The 24812-nt window shown below is 40.1% G+C and overlaps 1 protein-coding gene across 4 annotated transcripts in view; it reads left to right on the forward strand.

Moving 5' to 3' along the window:
- The window catches only part of MCTP2 (multiple C2 and transmembrane domain containing 2), a 193728-nt gene that overhangs the window by 103270 nt on the left and 65646 nt on the right, over positions 1–24812 (forward strand). For 3 of the 4 annotated variants that reach the window (XM_075858224.1, XM_075858227.1, XM_075858226.1), the window contains 4 exons: positions 9516–9658; positions 10296–10372; positions 14012–14123; positions 15357–15395. In XM_075858224.1, the coding sequence (XP_075714339.1) occupies positions 9516–9658; positions 10296–10372; positions 14012–14123; positions 15357–15395 (371 nt within the window). The remainder of the gene's footprint in view (positions 1–9515; positions 9659–10295; positions 10373–14011; positions 14124–15356; positions 15396–24812) is intronic. The other variant, XM_075858225.1, reaches the window with a different exon arrangement.

Here is a 24812-nt window from a genome sequence, read left to right on the forward strand (position 1 = left end):
ATTTGCTAATTTCACCTCCACATTGCTTTAATTCCTGTGAAATTCCTAAAGGGTTAAAAAACCTTTCTAAATGCGGTTTTGAATACTTTGAGGGGGTCTAGTTTTTAAAATGAGGTGTTTTATGGGGGTTTCTAATACATAGGCCCCTCAAACCCACTTCAGAACTGAAGATGTACCTTTAAAAAAAAAAGGCTTTTGAAATTTTCTTAAAAATATGAGAAATTGCTGTTTATATTTCTTGGACGTTACAAGGCTTAGAACATAAACGAATGTTCAAAAAACTCTGCAAATCTAAAGTAGACATATGGGAAATGTGAGCTAGTAACTATTTTTTGCGGGTATAACCGTCTGATTTACAAGCAGATGCATTTGAATTCAGAAAAATGCTATTTTTTCCAAATTTTCTCAATTTTGCAATTTTTCACAAATATATCGAACACATTTTACCACTAACACAAAGCCCAATGTGTCACGAGAAAACCATCTCAGAATCGCTTGGCTAGGTTTACGCATTCTGACGTTATTACCACATTGAAATATGTCCGATTTCAAAATTCGGCTCTGAGCCTTAAAGGGAATGTGTCGCTAGAAAAATATATATATATATTTTTTTGTTAAACTGTTAGTCAATAAATGATTACACATTGTTCTAATTTTTTAACATTTTTTCACAAGTCAGGAAATATTCTAAATTAGATTATAATTTATAACCTTTCCATATGCTGGTCACTAGAGGGAGCAATTCCCAAAATTGCAGCATTGCAATGTGGTAAAGCAACCTCATTGCTTTATGCTGCAAATTTGGCGTAGACACACACGCTCTAGTGTCCTCACACAATGCCCCCTTTCTGCAAAAGCAATTTGTGACAGACCTCTTCTGTAGGAAAAGATAGTAGCGACGAAGTAGCTGCCACTCACATCTGCATAATTGTCAGTTTCTAAAATGAGAATTGTATGTGTATACGCGCGCGCGTGTGTGTGTGTGTGTGTGTGTGTGTATATATATATGAGTGTGCGTGATATATATATATATATATATATATATAATCACACTCTCTCTCACACTCTCTCTCACACTCTCTCTCACACTCTCTCTCACACTCTCTCTCACACTCTCTCTCACACTCTCTCTCACACTCTCTCTCACACTCTCTCTCACTCTCACTCTCACTCTCACTCTCACTCTCACTCTCACTCTCACTCTCACTCTCACTCTCACTCTCACTCTCTCTCTCTCTCTCTCTCTCTCACTTTCTCTCTCTCACTCTCACTCTCTCTCTCTCTCACTTTCTCTCTCTCACACTTTCTCTCACACTTTCTCTCACACACTCTCATACTCACTCACTCACTCTCACCCTATATATGTGTATGGAAACCTGGAAAAAGGTCTGGATTGCTGGAGTGGAAGAGAATAGTAAAAGTTCCACTCCATCTTAAGGAAAGTCCAGGGTTTGGGCTGCCTTAGGAGTCTCATTAGCTGCCAGCTGTCAGGACTCCTTTAAGAAAGGTGTGATCTATTCACACAATACTCCCAGTCTGAGGAAGACGGGCATTGCCAACCTGTGGGAGTCAGGAGTTCTGGTAAGAACACGTTTGTTGTGAGGTGCTGGCAGAAGGCCTTTAAACATATAGCTTCCCTAGCTATCAGGGTGATTTAGAGGCTGGACGGCCTAGGGTTTATTTTGAACTTTTTTGTAAAAGCGCCTTTCATGTATGAAGACCATAAAGCTGGTAGAGGCCAGTTTTAAACCGAATCCACTGTGTTGGAGTGAAAATTCTTAAGTGTGCCAACCATCTTGACCCTGGAGATGGCAATCCTGTGAGCTAACTTACCCAGAATTGTCAATAAAAAAAATAAATATATATAGCAAGCAAAATCCAAAACACAAGACCGCACTCCAAATTAAGTGAAAAATAGGGTCACTTTAATCACCACTTATAATAAATATATATATATATATATATATATATATATATATATATATTTAGTAATCATATCCTATATATGATGTTTGTTCAAATTTGGCAAGCAGCATGGAAAAACAGAACGTTGCGTGGTACTGCATTTTTCTCGTGTGTGTGTGGTACTACATCTTTATAGCTTCTTCACAGATCAAAGCACCATCAACATTAATTTAGTCTTATCCACCCATCTGATTCAGCGCTGTGTAAAAGTGGCTACTGCAGGGGGTAATGAAGTGATGAAGAATTGAGACATCCATTTCATAGTGGAACTAAATGAATTGGGCTTATCTCTGCGGGGAGACTTTGATGTTCAGCATTGTGCTGTGCTCGGATTCTAATCCGTTACTACAGTAAAACACCAGAGTTGAGCTCTGAGTTTTCCCACTGTTTGCTGCAGCATTTTTTATTACTGACCCCCCCCCCTCCTTTATCTTTATTACAAGTGAATTTGTGGTTCTTTCATGCGATTTGTCTACAGAATGTCTGCTATCTTCTGCTTTCCGTTACTTAAAAGCAATATATTGTAAAAGATGGGTGTTGTATTACATTATTTTAGAGATTGAGAATGTAAAAATTAACTTGTAAAAGGGAAATGTTCTCAGTTTTTCTATCAAGACAAATATGATTTTTACTTTTTAGATTTGTTTTCATAGGCTACAACGCTCTTTTGGTGTAATTTGTGGGCTGTCCTGACCGCTAAAGGTGTGTTTTTTTTTTTTTTTTAAAACTTGTTCTTCTAGTCCACCAGGAGCCATCGCATTTCCTGCAAGAAACTAATCTCAAGTAGACCTGCTGATGAGGGAACTTCCCAAAACCGTAATAGTTATATATAAAAAAATATATAGCTATACGCTCTGTTAATAGATGGATCAGAATAGATTCAATGGTGTTTATTACGTAGATTTAGCTCTTAGGGATTTAACCGTACTGTCTGCTGCCAGCACTTCAAAAAGGCCATTAAATGGATATTTCTTTAAACAATCCCTTTAAGAATAAGGGTATGTTCACACGGCTTATTTACGGACGTAATTCGGGCGTTTTATGCCTCGAATTACGTCCGAAAATGCGCCTCGATAGCGTTGGCAAACATCTGCCCATTGAAAGCAATGGGCTGACGTTTGTCTGTTCACACGAGGCGCATATTTACGCGTCGCTGTCAAAAGACGGCGCATAAATAGACGCCCGCGCCAAAGAAGTGTCATGTCACTACTTCAGACGTAAATGGAGCCGGTTTCCATGGACTCCATGGAAAACCAGCTCCAGTTACGTCCGTAATGGACGCGGCGTTCAAGCGCCTGCACATGCCGTTACGGCTGAAATGACGGGGCTGTTTTCTCCTGGAATCAGCCCCGTAATTTCTGCCATTACGGATGCTGCCGTGTGAACATACCCGAAGACTATATATACATGGCTCTACCAAAGGTGTAAGTGGATTCAGTTGTATCCGCTAATATTATAATGAAGAAGTCTGAGCCCTCGGTGCCAAATCAGAAGTGCCAAAAGGGCTCTTGAATTTGCCCCCTTATTCTCTATCTTTTTAATGAGTCAGGACAAGCAGATGTGTGAGCCTGCTCCATACTTCTGATTGGTGGAGAGGACTGAAAATTCTTCATTAGCATAAACTGGCCCTCCGATGGAAATGTTCGGGGACATTTATTTGGAGCGGATACACTTACTAATTGTTATTAGGACGTCTTATAAAAGCTCTAATATTTAAAGATCTGTCTAGTCATACACGCCTTGATTTACTAAACACTTGTATATCCCATGAAATCCTTATCCAGCATCTTTTTATTAAACGCTGCATTTTGCCATTCCTCTAATTCCTCCTGGAAATGTATCTATAAATTAACTGGGTGTTAACATTCCTCTTGTCAATAAAGACCGACACGCTCTGGCACTGTCCAATCAGCGCTTACTGTGTCAAACTCACACTATTGACAAAGAGAATGGTAAAAGTCTTGGTTTCAAAAGTAGTTAATGCACTATGCAAACCTGATGGACCTTAAGTCAATGAGATGCGTCCAGTTTCAATGTGACCCAAGAAGGGTGGCTGTGCTTGGTTTTATTTTTGGAGCATTGCAGGAGTCATAGGAAGTGGTCGTTGTTGGGTTCATGGCCAAGACTACCCAATCCCCAAATCAAAGGATTTAACAGTTTCACTACAGACTAATTAATTTGTTAATATTTGAAGACTGGTCTGTGTGGTGCCTCTTCTTCATGTCGTCTCTCACCTGGCACTCCGGGGACGGGCTGTCATTGATCTAATCTGTGAGCAGGCTGTGCATGGTGCCGCTGTAGAGCTGCCTCCCACAAGAAGCTAGTTGAGATGTTACTGTGCCCGACAGGAAGACAATATGGTGAGACGCGGCAGCTTTGTGTGTTCCTCCCCAATTATTCTCTGCAACAATTAACACTGTGCTAACCTGACACATTTCCTCGTTCTTGCTTTGTAAATCACTGCCCCTTCCTCTATTTATTCCAGACGTTAATATTTTGTTTCACGCGAGGGCCGCCATTCACCCGTCAAGCAGTGTGAACATTATGTAGCTGTCAGGAGGCTTGGGGATTACCCAGCATGCACTGCCTGTGAGAAAGTGACACCATGGAGGCCTACTTTTGAGATGTTTATTTTGAGAGTAAGCTGACAGGCATGAAGTCCTGATCCCAGAGTAGCAATCTCATTTAATTAAACCCTCTTTTTATTAGAGATTTTCCCACTGTTTCCTTTCTTTCTTCCATCTTTTTATTTAATACATATACTCATGCATTGTGAGCCCGGATCCTAGGCCGCTGCATTTGGAAGCACTTGAGATAGTTATTAGTTTCCTGTAAAGTGAAGGTCTCTTTATAAATGTTTTTTATTTTTTATTTTTTTTAGGAGATGTATGTGTAGATTTATAGAACTGCCATTATTGAAGACACTGATTTTATTTATTTATTTTTTTCCGTTTAAATATTTTGTATTTTGTTTTTTTGTTATGTATCCTATTAACAACAATTTAGCTTTAAAAATTCTTAGTCCCTGTATACATCAGTTTTTAGCCTGCGTTTAGTGTATACGTCAGGAAAAACTCCAGCCGTATACGCTATACTTCGCCTGTGACTGATGCCGCACAATGGCATCCATTTAACATAAGTTATTAGCTATTCAAACATAATAGTCTATGGGTGATAGATGCCTCTGTTAGGCATAAGTCACTGGCATTCGTCATTCAAAGGCTATTATGGCATCCGTTTAACGTATCCGTCATGAAGAGGTATTGGCAAGCTTATGGCGTATATGTTAAACGGATGTTCGTGACTTGTGGCATACATCACCCATAGGCTCCTATGTTAAAAATAAAAAAGCATACTTGCAGGACTCCGTTGAATGAAATAGTGGTCCTCATTCAAACGTGCGTTTCTGATTCACACACGTGAAAAACACGCATGAATCTGGTCCGTGTGTGTTGCGTTATGAATCAGTGTGCTATGAGAGGTGCATGCGTTATTAACGCATTCGCAAAGCACATCTATTTTTTATTTGATTTTTACAATTATTTTCAACTGAATTGATGCGCTAATACCGCACCACACACGCATGTGCATCCGTGTGCGGTGCGTGGATTTCACGCACCCATTGACTTCAATGGGCGCATAGGTGCGTGATAACGCACCAATATAGGACATGCAGTGAGTGTCACGCAGCGGACTCTCGCTGTGTGAAAAATCACGTGTGTGTATGGGTCCGTGTGCTGTTCCTCCCTAAGCGTCACAAAAATTACCAATGTTGTGAGTATTCTGCATAACAGCGTAGTCCAAGAAAGAAATATGTCTAGCAATTGCATAGTAAAATTCCTTGGGCTGCACATGGAGGTAACGCTGGGGCTATTCAATTCCAGGGAATCCAACACATTGAGCCTAATATAAGAGGGGGCAACTGGGCCTGGGACCTGCTACAGGTAGAAAGTCGATGGATCCATAGAATGAGATCAGTGGGCCTAGAGGGCCTGAATGAAAAACTCAATTATGCCTGCTTCTTATGATACACATATATTCATGATCAGTATCCTACATTTCCACATCATTATGTTAGGAGTCAGAGATATATATATATATACATATCTCTATCTTTTTGTTACGGACATATGTAGCTGCCATCCATAGTTACGATATGAGGACTGTAGATGCTCATTCAAACTATACTTGTATAACAAAATGAAGGCTGAATAAATGTTCCTATGTCATATCTAACGCCATATTATGGAGAAACGTGATACAGCTGCAATATAAACGATCTATAGCGTAAGTAATGGAGCCTTTAACCCCTTCCCGACATTTGACGTATCCATACGCCAAAGTCAGGTAGGGGAAGTATGGAGCGGCGTCACACAGTGAGCTCGCTCCATACGATGCCGGTGTCAGCTGTATGTTACTGCCGACACTTCAGAATAACTAGCGGCATCCCGCTCGAGCTCGATCCCGCTAGTTTAACTCGTTAAATGCTGCGGTCAATACCAACCGCAGCATTTAAATTGTCAGAAAGAGGGGGCGACCCCCTCTAACAGCTCATCGCGCCCCCCCGCCACGCAATCGTGGGGGGGGGGCGATGGTTGCCATGGCTGCCTGGGGGCTTAATGAACGACCCCACGTCCGCCATCTTTGTACACCTATTAAGCCTTGCCTCCGGCATGGCTTAATAGGTGCCTGTCAGAATCATGATATACTGCAATACATTAGTATTGCAGTATATCGTGCAAGCAAGCTAACGATCGCTGGTTGAAGTCCCCTAGGGGGACTAATAAAAAAAGTAAAAATTAGTTAAAGTTGTTTTTTTTTGTGTGTTTAAAAAAAAAAAAAAAAAAAGTTACAAAAAAAAACCCTTTTCCCATTTTCCCCCTAGAGCATAGTAAAAATATAAATTACTAAACATAATTGGTATCGTCGCGTCCGTAAAAGTCTGAACTATTACAATATATCATTATTTAACCGGCACGGTGAACGCCGTAAAAAAATAAAATAATTGTAAACGCTAGAATGTCTATTTTTTGGTCACCTAATCTCCCACAAAAAATGAAATAAAAAGTGATCAAACCGTCGCATGTACACCAAAATGGTATTATTAAAAACTACAGCCTATCCCGCAAAAAATAAGCCCTCATACCACTTAATCTACGAAAAAATAAAGTTATGGCTCTCGGAATTTGGCGACGCAAAATAAATTTTCTGTTTTACACTTAGGTTTTTACATGTAAAAGTAGTAAAATACAGAAACTATATATATTTTGTATCGCCGTAATCGTATTGACCCACAGAATAAAGTTAACATGTTGTTTTAATTGCACAGTGAATGCCGTAAAAACGGCGCGCAAAAAACCATGGAGGAATCGCTGTTTATTTTTTATTTTCTACCCCACAAATAATTTGTTTCCTGTTTCCTAGTACATTATATGGCAAAATAAATGGGGCTACGAAAAACTACAACTCTTCCCGCAAAAATCAAGCCCTCATAGTACTATATCGACGGGAAAATAAAGACGTTATGGCTTCTGGAATGTGGGGAGGAAAAAATGAAAATCTGAAAGTTGTTTGACGGGAAGGGGTTAAAAAAAATCCCTTAATATATACAATAACTAAAGTGTTATGGAAGCATTAAGCCAATAGGAATATAGCTGAAGGAATCCCTGGATACATACCGAGAATCCGGCCCGCTGGGAGGGAATGAGGACACGATGTCAATGTGAGACTGATGATGCAATCGCGACTGATTGGATGTCTGATGACCAAGCCCCCAGAAGGGGCGGAGTTATCTGACATACAAAAGGAGCACGGTCAAAAGCGCTCGTTGCCATTGCTATTCGATTTGCTATGCTACTATGCTCAATATCTCCCTCACGAACCAGCGTGTAACTGGGGAAACGCGTTGGAGCACGAGCTTTAGCTAGGGAATAAGTATGCAATTTTAGGGATGGGTTCCGGAGACAACAGGGTCGCTCTTTTCAGAACGGGTGCCCGGTGCGTTGTCCACAGTGAGGGCTGAGTGTGAGGCGTAAGGAACAGACAGAATGCCATTGTGCAAACGTGCATGATCCAAGTCTACTCTATTATATATACAAGGAACTTTAACCCTCTATTCATCACTGTGAATGGAGAAAGTTGTGTAAGCCTAAGAAGTTCAACAGTATAACTATAATCTATTGATATTCCATTTTATATGGACACTATTAAAGGTTAAATTTTAAATACTAACCCTTCCTCTTTCTACAAGAGTTTTACTATTCACTGTTCTCCACTGTTACCGACACTTAAGATCTCTACTCCTCATAAGTGGTTGGACATTGCTGAATCATGACTAGCATAGATGTCCTACTGATCGCACAGGCGAAACAAGTGTGCCCGCGCGTTCAGCAGCAGGGTAACGGGTGTAATACAGCTGTTATCGCCACCGTTAACCCCTTGATTGTGGCATTCACAGTAAAATGGGAATCCCTGTGGCGAGATCGACTGACATACCTTGTATGGGCAGACTGCCCAGGGTCCATTGAAGGACCTCAGGGCTGTCTGACCATATTTCGTGATGTGGACCAGCAATGCAGATGCTGAGTCCTAGATCGTGAGTTTTGATACAATTGTTATAAATATCTCCCTGAAATGGATTAAACACTCCTATCCATATATTGTATACACTGTTTGTTTATAAGGATTGTCGCACATTCATTTGCTGTTTAAGAGAATAAAAGTACCAATTAAAATGAGCACTGGGTTATATAATAAACATTTATTTGGGTTAATAGTTATTTGTATCGATTTGACAAAGAGTCCTTAAAGGAGATGACGGTGGCAAGTGCGGGGCCTGGGACAGGGGCCCCTCCCAATAGATTTTCTTGTAAAAGTTTAGTTCTGCCCCATGTGTGCGAATACATTCTGTGTGCAGGATGAATACATGCAATGTTACTGTGATTGTGGTTTCGATTGCAATTGTACTAACGTGGTTTGCTAATGGTGTGACACTGCTGCACCATTTACTGCTGTGTTTGAATATGCTGTACCCTGATGCAGCTTTAGTTAATACGTTGCAGGCATAAAGACAGTGTTGTGAATGTGATGTGGGATTTATAATCATTGATACTTGGTTAACACTTTAATACCCCCAGCAGCCCTGCTCTAAAAACCTGTGTACATGATACAAGTATGATGCATTCATATCTTATGGACAATTTGTAGGATGAGCATCAAGTGTTTGTGTAGTGCCGGCCAGGGTATTCCCACAACTAAAAATAAATCTTCACTAACTTATGACCGCAGCTGCTAACTTGCTTGTTGATTGCTTCCAAGTAGTAACCAGTTTTTTTTTTTTCATGCTGTGCAAAGTGAAAAACTAGCTAAAAATTCATTACTATAGCAAAGTGGGTAAATGAGGTATTGCAAAAATGCTATATTTTCTATTGGCTAAATATATAGCCAATGTTAATCAAACTAGATCTCCGAACGTAAAAGTAACACATTCGGGTAAACCTGTCCGCCCTCAGAACGTTGTTATAATCCATCTTCGTTCTCCCTTTGCATAGGTACCAGTGATCCTTATGTAAAGTTCAAACTGAATAGGAAGACCTTGTACAAAAGCAAAGTCATTTATAAAAACCTGAATCCAGTGTGGGATGAGACATTTGTGTTGCCTATTCAAAATCTTGAGCATCAGCTGCAAATCAAGGTGAGTAGATACTCGGTAGTGCTATGAATTTAAAGGGAATGTGTCATGTATTTAATTTTACTCTTAATAATTAGATTTAAGCATAAAGATGATAAATGAAGGTGTTTGGTCCTTCTTCTTTTAAAAATTTTTGTAGCTATTTATTTTTTATTTTGTAAAACCTACCCTGTGGCGGCCATATTGTAGACAGTCAGTACAGCAGGGTGTGCGTGATTTTATGGCAGTGGAAATAAATGGGAGTCCATTAACAAAATCTGAGATGAGGGAATGTGCATACAGAGCCGTATCTGTGTATACAGTGTATAGTGTTGCTATGCTCCTTTTTATCTAGACCTCCAACCGTACAATAGAGCGGTCATTAACTTGTCATTCACTAATGATGATGAGATGATTCTACTCCTCCTGTGCCTGTATAGAGCTGACCAGTGAGGTACAAAAAGCAGGAGATCTAAACTTATTGTGACTGCTCTAGAGGCCAGTGTAAAAACAGAAATTTTCAATATATATGTAAAAAAAAAATTGTTTTTTTTTTTTAAAAACACCAAAAATGTTTAATAGAAAAAATTATTTCTAATAAGTAATTTTTAGATGATACACTCCCTTTTTAGTTTTTACTCTGTATAATTTTTTTTTACAGGTGTATGATCGAGACTTAACAACTGATGACTTTATGGGATCTGCTTTTCTGGATTTTCAGGAGCTTGAACTGAATAAGTATGTGTTTTATTTATAACTGCACTGTAATCTTGGTAGTGCACAAATTCTTTTAACCGCTTGGAGACATGTCCAATTTCAGTTGTTTTTCCATTTTAGTTTTTTCCTCCCTGCCTTCCAAAAACCATAAAGTTATTTTTATTTATTCGTCGACACAGCCGTATGAGGGCTTGTTTTTTGTGGGACAAGTTGTAGTTTGTCAGGGCACCATTTATTGTACCCTATAATGTACTTGGAAGCTGAAAAAAATTATTTGTGTGGTGAAATGGGAAAAAAAACAGAGATTACGCCATATTCTGGGGGGTTTTGTTCTTACGGCGTCCATCAGACGGCAAAAACAGCATGTGCACCTTATTCTACAGGTTGATACAATTACGGCGATACCAAATTTTTTTTTATTTTTTTTTGTTTTACTATTTTTTAAAAAAAAAAAATCTATTTGCTAAAAAAATTAAATGTTGTGTCGCTATGTTCTGGCAGCCATAACTTTTTTTTTTCCATCAATTTAGTGATGAGGGCTTCATTTTTGCAAGGCGAGATGTCGTTTTCACCGATCCCATTTTGGGGTATATGAGTTTTTATTCAATTTTAATTTCATTTTTTTGGAGCGCTAAGGTGACCAAAAATATACAAATGTGCGTGTTGTTTTTTGCTTTTTTTTCACGGTGTTCACCGAGCGGGTTAAACAACTCTATATTGTGATAGTTCTGACTTTTTCACGGACGCGGCGATGCCAGTTATGTTGACTTTTTTTAATTTAACATTACTTTAGGGAAAAAATGGGAAAAGGGGGATTTTTTTGAACTTCAAATAATTAAACACAAAAAAAACTTTTTTTCTTAGTAGTTTTTCTTTTTTATGAGTCCCCCCTAGCAGACTTGAACCAGCGCTTGCATGATATACTGCAATACTAATGTATTACAGTATATTGTGATAGTCTCCTTTAAAGCCCTGGCAGAGGCAGAGCTTCAAAGGAGTATGAAGATGGCAGACCAGGTGGCCTTTTATTAGGCCCCCAGGCTGCCTTAACAACCTTTGTAAACGGCCAATCGCACCGCAGGGGGCATAATGGTGTGAACGTTGATTCTGCCTGCTGGAGTGAGGTGACTGCTGTGTAACACAGCCGTCACCCGCCGAGTATGTAGCGAGCTAAGTGCTCTCCATACTTCCCCTTGGCGACATTTCAGTAATAGTACGTCATATGTCGCCAAGGGGTTAAGCAGAAAACAATATAGCTATAGAGCCTTTTTTGCTAGCTGTAAAAAAATAAAAACTTTACAGGGCTCTTGGATTCTCATGTACAGCACCTTTTTTTTTTGTGTGGAGTATTTCTCTTCGCAGCTCAGCGATGAGTGATTTAGCAAAAAGGAAAGGGCTGCAGTACAAACAGTCATCATTGTCTGCTGTTACAGATACAGTAGAGCTTCAGCCCGGTCACAGTCACTGTTTCTACAAGCCTCTAGTTCACATTACACTTCAAATCACCCTCCATCACTCTTATCTGTTAATACACACTTACCAAAACAGGCCTAGTTAATAAGTCTCTCTCTGCAGTGTGTAAGATATTAAAGCTATTTTATGTATTATTGACTTATGCAGGGAGGAAGTAAAGAACTGCAGTAATTCGAGTCTCCTCCTACTCTGCCCCATATTGTGTGAAGCCTGCAAGTAAACATGGCTACTAAACAACATAGAGCTCTCCAATTTTAATGACCATTTTGACACCCTGAGGTGCATATCTTGAGGTTTTTAAGTGTATCCCTGGAGGTATGCTTTAAAATAAAGTTATGTGCAGTACAGGAAAACTACAGTAGGGCTACTGTACAAATGCCAAAATAAAGCTACTTCTCTCACTTTTTACTTTGCTATCATGTAAAGCAAAGTCTGATTAAAAATGGAGCATTGCCCTGCTGTTTAAGTGATATTCCCATGAACTATATTTGTCACCTATTCACAGGATAGGTGATAAATATCTGATACGTGGGGCTCCAACCTCTGGGACCCCTACTGATTCCAAAAGCGGGCTTACTTGGCAGTCCCTAAGCTCCCCATATGAATGGAGCGATACTGCCCATGCACGACAACTGCTCTATTTCCTTTCTCTAGGGGCTGCCGGAGATAGCACTCGGTAGACCCGTAGAAAGTTAATGAAGCAGTGGCCGAGCATGTGCAGTACCGCTCCATTTATATGGAGCGCCCAGGGACAGTCCGCTTTGCCCAGTCTCTGGATCGGTGGGGGTCCCACCAGTGGGACCCGACAGGTCAGATATTTATCACCTATCCTGTGGATAGGTGATAAGTATCGATTTAAAGGAAAACCCTTTTAAGTGATTAGCAATCTATCTGTGATCAGATCGGTTTAGGCTTTTTGGGCCTTGTCATCACAGTGTAGGTAATCTATGCGAGCTGCTGTGGATACACCTTCACTGGAATACTGTCTTTTTTTTTTTTTTAAAGAGAAAATTACCTAGTGTGTAAGGAGACCTCAGGCAGCTCTGTCCACATAATCTTTTGATTATCCAAAACTCCTCATAGAATAAGCCACTTTTTATAGCCGCTATAATAATGGTACTTTATAGGCAGTTTGGCTCCTTTTTGGAAGAGACATTTTATAGTTTACTGAGCTACATATATATATATATATATATATATATATATATATATATATATATATATATATATATATATATATATATATATATATATATATTTTACCCCTTTTTAAGTATTGGTTGGCGTACCTGCTAATTCTGCTGCAGGAGGGTCACATTTTAGTATACCTTCTTAGGCTATGTACACACACTGTTTGCAGTGCAAGTTTAACATATCCCTTGGGGGGGGAAAAGCCCCTGATATGTACGTTAAACTGATTCTTCCGACAGATGCCACACGTGGCATTTGACACCCATAGCCTCCTATGTTAAAAAAAAAAACAAAAAAAAACAAAACATATACCGCATGTTATACTTTTTTCTTTTGCGAGATGCCTTAAAAGAATTGCGTAGTCAATTACGATATTCGATCTAGCAAAAAAAGTACTATACAGACACACTTTTGTCTTATCAGGTGAATGGGGGCCTTTGGATACGTTTTACGTATGCACTGGGAGCTTTCCCCACGCATACTGTAAACGTACACTGCAGTTTGAACCAATTTTTACTGGTATGCTGTGTATTTTCCAATCGGATGACAATATCGATCAATCTTTGCTTCAAACCTGCTCCTTGAGCAGCGCCACCATTCGATATAACCCAGAAAGCTTGCAGCACAAGTCCGCTCAGAGATGAGTTTTTAACGGACGTTACATTTATTTTTGAACATCCATTGAATCGCTGACATTAACTCTTGTAAATCACTTTTTGCCTCCTCTATGGCAGGCAGATTGTGCTATGTCTTGGACCTGAATGACACACTACTGGGATTTCATTATAATTGTCAATACAGTTTACCGAGCTGCAATATGTCAAAATAATGTGAAAGTTGTTTTATGAGCAGTGAAGCGTTCTGGTATTCTAGTGTAACTGATGCAGAAACGCCTCGCAGTTCAGATGATCAAACAACATTCCATGTGAAATACAGATACTTACTGATTACTTGTGCTTTTTTATTTTTTATTTTTTTTTATCATCTATTTTGCAGAGCTACAGAAAAAGTGTTCCGGTTAAAAGATCCGAATAGCTTAGAGCAAGATATGGGTGTGATTGTGGCAGATATTAGTCTGTCCATCAGGATGAGGGACTCCAAGAATAATGTGAGTAGTTTTCTTCTTCATTGCAGGGGTTACGTGCTGCTTTTGCTGCGGGTTTGGTTGCAGATTTCTTTGTTGAGAAATCTGTGGCAAATCCGGAAGAAATCCACAACAGATTTGAAAATCTCAGCATGCCCTGATATCGGCAATGATCTTTTCCCTCAGCTTGTGAATGGAGTCTTGTAAAATTGACTTACATAGTACTGTACTTTATATTGTACAAATATACATGTAAAATACATAAATATAATCCAGGCGGTCCCAGAGCTGTCTCAGTTTCTTGCTGTTTGTTTTTTATAGATCTCTGTGGCTCTTTATCTGATTATATGCCACATTGTTTTGATTGATTATTGTATGTATTAGTTTAGCACATTGCACTTTAGTAGGGGACCGTTCTATTTATTGGATAATATTTATGTATTTTACATGTACGTTTGTGTAATATCAGGATTTAGGTTCTTGCAACTTTTTCCTATATTTCATGGGATTTAGACTAGTGGGTAGGACCATCGTATTGTGAGGAGTCCATGTTATGTATTTATGCCTGTGCTGTCTTGTTTAAGGTATAATAACACATTTGATTTATTATATTGGGTCTGCCTTTTTTTTTTTACACACTTTTTTTTTATCTTCTTTAAATGCATTTGTGTTAAGCAATATGTAGAGCGTCTCCTCTTGTTATATATTTTTATTACCCATCCATCTACAATATATATTGTTATTAAAAGTGGATTAAGTGTGGATCTTCTATGTAATCCTTTGTGACCACAGCATGTGGGTTTAATCTGGGTACAGAACAGTCCTTGCTCCATGCAAGATGAATGAAACTGACAAAATTGGCCTGTTCACTGATTAGTCAATCTGTATTTTATCCAACGATGTCTTATAGTGAAAATATGGTTTCCATAAGAGTAAGTAAGGAAAACGCTCTCCAGTTAGCAAATCTGCTAATCTCTCTAGTGTCCATGTTAATTTACAATAGCAATTTGATGGCAGATTGTGTTTACGTCAATCATGTTGACCTAGCGTTCATTCTGCCCACAATGCCACCTAAAAGCATGTATATGGCCACAGCGGACTATGCAGGCAGAGCCTAATGTACGATTTTGAGTAGCATCACTATTTATCCTTCAACTTTTGCTTAATGGTCAATGCATTTCTACATGTCGATTTTCTCATATTAATAGAAGTCTTGTTTTTTTTTACTTCTCATGTCGATTTGTCTATTTCTTACAGCAGAGATGGTCATCGCGGAAAAGGCTTGGTGTTTCTAAGGTAAGTTCTATTGGCATTTTGCTGTGTGCTAGTCATTCCAGGTGTTGCGCCTTCTTATGCAAATCCCCAGTTACCTAACCTTGGACAGTCACACAGTTTATAGGCTGAAGCAATGTACTTGCCCATTGATATTTCAGGGACCGCTTTAGTTCAGTAAATGACTGGTCCTTTTTTTATTTACCTCTTTATATACTGGTGTGTCCTCCAACCTCCTCTGCTAGGTTTTCTGTATTCTGTGCCAGTCATTCATATGGCACAGGATTCAGCAATTTGTGTCTCTGATCTACAGTATGCATTTTGTTTTCTGGTGCATTTGTTTTAGTAGTGTCGTTTGTAGTGTTACTTTAAAAAGGAGTATTAATTGGTTAGATAGCAAAAATGTGACTTTTTGTAAATTACTCATTTGCTAAAATCATAAATAAAGGGAAGTAATGTACAAAAAGGGAGGCTAGGGAGGAGGGTACGTTCACATGAGACAATGTACATTTACAGCAAGTAACTCTGCTGACACCAACTATACATTAGATAAGCTTAAAGGGGTTTTCCCATCAGGGACATTTATGGCATATCCACAGGATATGCCATAAATGTCAGATAGATGTGGGTCCCACCTATCTCTAAAACGGGGCCCCCCTAAAACCCGTTCTAACTTTTGTGTTCCCACTTGTAATTTTCATCCATGTAAGTAGAAAACGGCGTAACTAGCTGAACTATGCTGTTTCCATAACTGCCATTCACTTCTATAGGAGTTACCAAAACAACGTAGCTCAGTGAGCTACGCTGTTTTCTGCTTATGTGGTCGGTAATTACAAGTGGCAGTGGGAACATAGAAAGGTAAAACGGGGTTTAGGGGGCCCTGTTGTAGCGATAGATGGGGGTCCTGGAGGTGGGACCCGCATCTATATGACATTTATGACATATCCAGTGGATATGCCATAAATGTCCCTTATTGGGAAAACCTCTTTTAAACGTTAATCCAGTAATTATACTTACAGCTTGGTAAACGTATTGGTCCGAAGGCAAGAACAAAGCCAAAAATGTCTAGAAAGAAAGAAAAAGCAAAAACTGGTTATAAGAAAAAATAGATAATTAGTCATTCGATCCATGGAATTTTGGCCATTTATCTCAATACCACAAATTTCTGTTCTACAACCATTTAGTTCTTTCCTAAGATTGGTTTAAATTTATCCATGCATATTTTAGCTGCATTTAAAAGATGTGGTAATCTAGACCTTGGAGGGAATTTATTAAGGGAATTTATTAAGTTTCATACGCAAGCCTAAGGGTAGGCACACATACAGCGTGTTCACGGTGGATACGCTGCGTCAAGCTGCGCAGTGTATCCGTCCTGAATACCACTGGAAATCCTGCCCGAAAAATCGCACCACGTTGTGGTGCGTTTTTCCGGCTGAGTTTCTGCCGCGTAAAGCAGCGCCGGAAATTTAAAAAAACGTTAATACTTACTCCCTCCGTCTGCTCTGTGCATAGTCTGGCCTCCTGGGATGACGTTGCAGGCCAGGTGACCGCTGCAGCCTGTGATTGGCTGTAGCGGTCACATGGAATGAAACGTCATCCCAGCAGGCCGGACTGGAGAAGAAGCCGGGAACTCTGGGGAAGTATAACTTTATTTTTTATTACTTGCGATTTTTGCAGCGGAATCGCTGTGATTCCGCAGCAAATGTTGCAACACATGCTACTTTGTTTGCAGGTTTAAGCACCCCATTGAATTCAATGGGGAAAACCCGCAACAGAAGAGCTGCGATTTGGCAGCATTAATTGACATGCTGCGGCTGATGAAACCGCACCGCAGGTCAATTTATTTGCATGTCTTTCTGCAGCTTTTTTCCCCGCTGTGTGGGGACGAGATTTGTAGAAATCTCACCCACACTTCTGCTACTGTAATACGCTGCGTCTTTTCCGCAATGAATCAGTTGCGGAAAATTTGCAGTGTTTATACCTAGTGTGTTCGTACCCTTAAAGGGGTTAACCCACCAGAACCACAGGATAGAAGAGAAGTGTTTGATCGCTGGGGGTCCCACTGCTTGGACCCTCACTCATCCAGAAAATGTGGGTTTTAAAACCCCTGTGGAAACGAAGCAGCGTTCACTCTTGCGCGCTGCCACTACATTCATTCTCTATGGAACTGCCAGAGATAGCAGAGTACAGTGAGTAGGTGAAAAGTTGTTTTGGTGGGTTTACCCCTTTAATCAGAATAACATTGGAGTAAGACGTGCAGCACTTTTTAATTAGACACGTCTCTGGCTGTCCGTGCATCAGAAGGTCAAATCTACGCCAGCTACGAACTGGCCTAGATGTGTTCTATGATTTACGTTAGTTTCTGCATCCTTTCTATGAACTGGAGCCCAGAACTGAACTGCATATTCTAGATGAGGCTGCACTAATGCTTTGTAAAGTGGTAATATTACATCCCTGTCCCGTGAGTCCATGCCTCTTTTAATACACGACAATATCCTGCTGGCCTTAGAAGCAGCTGATTGACATTGCATGCTGTTATTTAGTTTATGATTTACAAGTACACCCAGATCCTTCTCAACAAGTGACTCCCCCAGTGTAGCTCCCCCTAGGACATAAGATGCATAGCTTTACACTTATCTACATTAAACCTCATTTGCCAAGTGGATGCACACACACTTAGTGTGTCCAAATCAGCTTGTGATTTACGAACATCTTCCATAGACTGAACAATACTACATAGCTTGGTGTCCTCTGCAAAAATAGAAATAGTGCTATTAATCCCATCTTCTATATCATTAATAAATAAGTTGAATAATAGTGGTCCCAGCACTGAACCCTGGGGTACACCACTTATAACCGGGGACCATTCAGAGTTGGAATCATTGACCACAGCTCTCTGAATACGGTCCTTGAGCCAATTCTCAATCCAATTACAAACGATACTTTCTAAACCTATAGTCCTTAATTTACCCATTAGACGTCTATGAGGGACAGTGTCAAATGCCTTTGCAAAGTCCAAAAACACTATATCCACAGCGGCCCCTCTGTCTAGGCTTCTGCTCACCTCTTCATAAAAACAAATCAGGTTGGTTTGACAACTTCTGTCCTTAGTAAAACCGTGCTGGCTGTCACTTATAATACTATTATTTTTTGTCGCAAAATCCTGTATATAGTCCCTCAATAGCCCCTCAAACATTTTTCCCACAATGGATGTTAAGCTTACTGGTCTATAATTACCCGGGGAAAACCTAGAGCCCTTTTTGAAAATAGTCTCCACGTTTGCCCTGCGCCAGTCCCATGGCACTATACCACACATACATTTTATGTAAAAGTTCTGTTGATTTAGGGGCTGTTCACATCTGCATCAGAGGCTCCGTTTGGGGCTTCTGTCTCAGATTCCTATTTTTTTTGCAGGCTAAAATAGCGCAGCATGCTGCGCTATTATGTCAGTCAAAATTATCTAAACCATGACGGGGACCCAACAGAACTTATTAAAGTCATGGGTGTTTCATTGGGCACCATTAGTTTTCGTCATATAACTGTTTAGGTGGAGCAGAACAACAGAACCCGGAACGCAGATGTGAACGAGCCCTAAGACTATCAACTTTTTTATGTTCTCTTTCGGAGTCAAAATCCGCTGTAGTTTGCCTCTTCTTATCCGAGCATGTCTTGTGAGTATAGTACTTGTTAACCCAGATAAGATTGAGGCTCTCGCTGCAGGTCATCCAGCTCCAATGAAATACAAGGGATTCTGTGATACCTTATTTAAGGCATGAAACAAATGTCATTTTCTTACGGCTGATCCTAGAAGCGTGATTTATTTATCTCCTAGAACCGGAGGATAATTTCATTCATTAAATGGTATTTTATTGTGCTGATCATATGAACTTGTAATTGATTGATTGTTGGATATTTGTTTATAGTGGAACTGTTGAGTTTCTCAATGCTCTAGAGCCTAGGCTCATAACCTGTGATGTGTACCAGGGGGGACACTTGCCACGTCTCTAGGGGGTACTCACTGTTCTAATGCTGCACAGTTTACCACAGTGTAAGATCAGAGCCTTTTTGGGGTGCTTTGATTTTAATTTATTTGTGTAGGCGTACTTAGTTTAGGAAACGTTAAACACCCTGCTCTACTGAGGCTATGAACACATTTAAAGAGGCTCTGTCACCAGATTTTGCAACCCCTATCTGCTGTTGCAGCAGATAGGCGCTGCAATGTAGATTACAGTAACGTTTTTATTTTTTAAAAACGAGCATTTTTGGCCAAGTTATGACCATTTTTGTATTTATGCAAATGAGGCTTGCAAAAGTACAACTGGGCGTGTTGAAAAGTAAAAGTACAAGTGGGCGTGTATTATGTGCGTACATCGGGGCGTGTTTACTACTTTTACTAGCTGGGCGTTGTGTATTGAAGTATCATCCACTTCTCTTCACAACGCCCAGCTTCTGGCAGTGCAGATCTGTGACGTCACTCACCGGTCCTGCATCGTGTCGGCACCAGAGGCTACAGTTGATTCTGCAGCAGCATCGGCGTTTGCAGGTAAGTAGCTACATCGACTTACCTGCAAACGCCGATGCTGCTGCAGAATCAACTGTAGCCTCTGGTGCCGATGTGGCCGACACGATGCAGGACCTGTGAGTGATGTCACAGATCTGCACTGCCAGAAGCTGGGCGTTCTGAAGAGAAGTGGATGATACTTCTCGTCAGAGCGCCCAGCTAGTAAAAGTAGTAAACACGCCCCGATGTACGCACATAATACACGCCCAGTTGTACTTTTACTTTTCAACACACCCAGTTGTACTTTTGCAAGCCTCATTTGCATAAATACGAAAATGGTCATAACTTGGCCAAAAATGCTCGTTTTTAAAAAATAAAAACGTTACTGTAATCTACATTGCAGCGCCGATCTGCTGCAATAGCAGATAGGGGTTGCAAAATCTGGTGACAGAGCCTCTTTAAGTAAAAGTCATATGTAAGAAGAAAAAAAAATAACTGTTTACATATAGTCGTGGTTACCAGGAGTTTTAAAAAAGTTGTTCTAAGTTTCAGGGTATGTTCACACAAGGTCATTACGTCCGTAATTGACGGACGTATTTCGGCCGCAAGTACCGGACCGAACACAGTGCAGGGAGCCGGGCTCCTAGCATCATGGTTATGTACGATGCTAGGAGTCCCTGCCTCTGCGCCGGACAACTGTCTCGTACTGAAAACATGATTACAGTACGGGACAGTTGTCCAGCAGCGAGGCAGGGACTCCTAGCGTCGTACATAACTATGATGCTAGGAGCCCGGCTCCCTGCACTGTGTTCAGTCCGGTACTTGCGGCCGAAATACGTCCGTCAATTACGGACGTAATGACCTAGTGTGAACATACCCTCAGGCTTCAATCTTCATTCCTGCATTCATTTTTAGATCCTCTCATATTCAGTTTGCACCTGCTCCTAGTTTCAGACATTTCTCATGTGGGTGTGTCCCTCTCTGCAATACACGCGAGATGTCAGTTCTATGATTCCAGGATGCCGTTGCCCTTACTAACTCATGTATCAACACAGCTACACTCCTGTACTGCTTTCTCCTTCTATAGTCAACGAGGGATCTCTTCTTCCATGTGCTGAAGAGTGTGTCCCCCCCCCCCCCCCCCCGTACAGTCTGGCATGGGTGCTACACAGACTGTGTGATTCCTCCTCCCTATCTTCACTCTGATACGGACATCCTGTGAGATCTGCCCTCCCTGAAGACTTCAATGTGCCTCTCCACACTCTAATATACCGTGTACAATCCCCCCCCTCCCTGCTGCTGTATGGAATGCTAAGTGAGAACCGACGAAGCCAGGAGCGGGTCCTCTCCAATCTATGGCAGAAACAGCAGGACAACCAGCTAGATGGTGTTAGTGTTATTTAAAAATGTTCTACTATTTTGCTGCTGTATAGTCTATTTAGAAAGTTGCTTAATCTTGTATTAAGGCCCGAATCACACACAGCATTTTCCTTTTTTTATTTTTTGGCGCTTTTGATGGCGTTTGTCACAGCGCCTAGATGTTACTTGACAGTCTGTTCAAAAAAAATAAAAATATATATTATTACGGTTTTTTTGTAATTTTGTTTTTTGACATTTTTTTTTAATAGGCTTTTCTATACGACTTAAAAAACGTCACAAAAGAAACGCATTTTTAAAATGACACAAAATAAAAAACGCCACCAAAACCACTTGTTAAAAATACCATAAACTGCTTGACATTCGTGGCTTTTTTTTAATCTTTTTTTATTTTTTATTTTTTTAATTTTAAAACACTGAAAAAATGTTTTCAAGGAAGGCCTAAGGAAGCAGATTAACAATTTAAAATAAAATTTCAGTGCGAAGGTGTCCAAGATGCATTACTATCAAAAAGCCAGCAGAGGGAGGCAAAACCTAACCAGTCCCAGCATGGTACACAGGTCTCCTTCCTGCTGAGCCTGGTTTATGGTGTATGAACATATAGCACTTTAACTCTGTGAGGAATTTCCCACAATGCCTTAGAAAATCTGACAAACAGTTGTATGCTCTAGTTTATTGATTCTCCTAGTGCACTAAAACAGCAGTACATCAATAACCATCTTTAGTTAGGAAACCCTGGGCTGTAGAGGAGTGCTAGCAGTTAGCAAAACCGCACTGACTCGAGCAGAAAAAATGCGAGCATGGGGAATACTGGTTTCACGGGAGAGATGAGAGGCTGCAAAAATATACAGTAAGATATTCTATACTTTACAGGCCTTTAATGTATCTGACAAATTTTATACAGAAAAAAGCAGATTCATGTGTGAACAGACTTTAAAAATCAACGTGTTTTTTTTAAGTGGATTTTTTGGACTTAAGTTTATTTCATAGGGCATTTATGTCTAGAATAAAGTAAATAAATATATGGACCTCCGATGTCCTGCTCTGTCAAGATGATAAATTTGATAACTTTTCTTGAAAAAGCTGGACGACGTTCATGATGTTCACCATTACGGTTTGCATATGGTCTGTTCACCAGCTTACACAACCTTGTATCATAAATGGGGTTTCCAGTTCCATACATTTATGGCATGCCAATTCGACATTCCCTAAAAGTGTAAGGGTATGTTCACACGCAGTAGCAAAATACGTCTGAAATTACGGAGCTGTTTTCACCTGAAAACAGCTCCTGATTTTCAGACGTTTTTCTCTGAATATTTTACAGACGTTATTGGAGCAGTTTTTCAATGCAGTCAATGAATAACTGCTCCAAAAACATCCCAAGGAGTGACATGCACTTCTTTTTCACGGGCGTCTTTTTACGCGCCGTCTTTTGACAGCGACACGTAAAATGACACCTCGTGGGAACAGAACATTGTAAAACCCATTGAAAGCAATGGGAAGATGTTTGTAGGCGTAATGGAGCTGTTTTTTCAGGTGTAATTCGAGGCGTAAAACGCCAGAATTATGTCTGAAAACAGTGCGAGTGAACATACTCTTAGTCTTTAAGGGCTCATGCGCACATTCTTGTCCTTTTTCATACCGCTACAAAATACTGATCCAAGTGTCTATTTTGACATCCGTATTCTTTCTGTTTTTGCTTTACATACGTTTCTTCTGTCCTTATTTTGGGGCCATATTGCATTTGTATGTCTAACGTATTTCACGGTCCGCAAAAAAAATCGGACGAGGCAAAATTGTTAACTTTCCCCAACCCACAAGAAACACTCATAAGAAGGTCACGTGATCGCTCATGCGCCATTCTCTATTGCTTTTCTAATAAAGAAAGCTCTGTTCTAATTCCTGCCTAGCTTAGGTTTCTGGCTTTTTTTGGCTATCTCCTCCCAGCCTGCATTTTTTTTCTTTTTACCGGTCATGGTAGCAGTTTGATAGAGTATCCCATAATTCGGGACGGTCCTGCACCATAATAATTCGCTTCTCAACATCCATGAATGATGTAGGCATGCTGGGAAAATCTGTCTACTCAGACACCGCCTAGCAATGGATCAGAAAAAAAAAAGCCAGGCTGCGGGCGGATGTGCGGTCGTTTTTTTTTTGTTTTTGTTTTTGTTTTTTTTTTAATAGACCTACAAACTAGAATGGAGGATATTCTGATAGTCTGGCATCTATTACCAAAACCAAACCTTCTGTATTATTGAACGACTAGAGATCATCTGAAAAGACAATCAACCAAATAAAGCTCTTGTAAAATATGATTTTTTTTTTTTTTCTAAATCCATTGATTTCTGGTCACTGCTGTCAGACAACTGGACAAAGGGTGAAAATGTTTTGCTGCACTGTATTAGACAGAGAAGACCATCTTCTTGATCCTGAAGAGCCTTCAATTGTACAGTATATTACAAAGTTATGGTTTATAGCAGCCTGTGTTTCCGCCAGTCTGCCAGAAATAGTGACCCGTAGCTTGTTTTGCCCAATCCGCTCACAGACGTTCAGGGCAACATAGGAGAATTTTGTATTCTCTGCCTTGTTCTATTATTCGTATTACTCCTACTTAAGGCGTTATGTGTAAATTAAACACATATCCACCAGAATAAAATGAAATGTGAACTTGTGTATTTACGTCCGGTTTGTCGTAGAGCAGGCGTCTGAGCAGCTCGAATAAAATCTGTTCATTCATATTTTAGTTTTCCTTTAACACTGAGTACTTTCTGTATCTTATTCTTAGAACATTTCCTTACAGTCCATGTCAAAATCTGTGTATGTCCTGCTGGCAGTAAAAGGGTTATCACTGTTGTAAATTTATATCTGTAAAATAGGTCAGGTCAGATATGGTTGCCTTTTGGGAAAGTGAACGAAAGCAGCAGAAGGAGAAAGGAAAAAAAAATCTAACATGGAAAGCATCACTTCAAACATGACTGCGTTAAATGCTGAAATGTTCAAAGTACGACAGCGAAAGATAAAGCCTTTGATGGGAAGTGGATGTTTCCCAGGGACATTAGAAGCAGTAATCCAGATGTTCTGGTGTAATGCAATGAGTGTCCATGGATAGATGCCGAGCTCGGCCAAGTACAGCCTGCTGTAGGCCCTACCTTTCCACTCCCATGCTGTTCTGCCATATGGAAGTAATCTCCAGTCCCCTTTTAATAGCCTGCACTGGATTCCATTTTTACAAAGCTTGCGCAGCTAAGTGAAGCTGCTTTATGGACAAGTTAGATAGAAGCACTTCCAAGATAAACACGGAGCTTCAAATTAGGACATACCAAGCCTCAAAATTATTTTAGGACATATATTTCATTGACTAACTGCCATTTCCCTGCAGCAGCTGCTGGACTGTAGGATGCAGCTTTGATCCCGAGCGCATTACAGAGAATATACACAGAGTGGACAGTGTGGAGAGAAGGCACAGATTTTAATTCATTGTAAATAGTACTTTACCATGATGACCATACAGATGTAGCCGTCTTTACCTGGACTTTTCACGCATTAAATAAACCATGGCTAGA

This window comes from Rhinoderma darwinii, chromosome 3 (assembly GCF_050947455.1).
Source record: "Rhinoderma darwinii isolate aRhiDar2 chromosome 3, aRhiDar2.hap1, whole genome shotgun sequence".
Classification (NCBI taxonomy): Eukaryota; Metazoa; Chordata; class Amphibia; order Anura; family Rhinodermatidae; genus Rhinoderma; species Rhinoderma darwinii.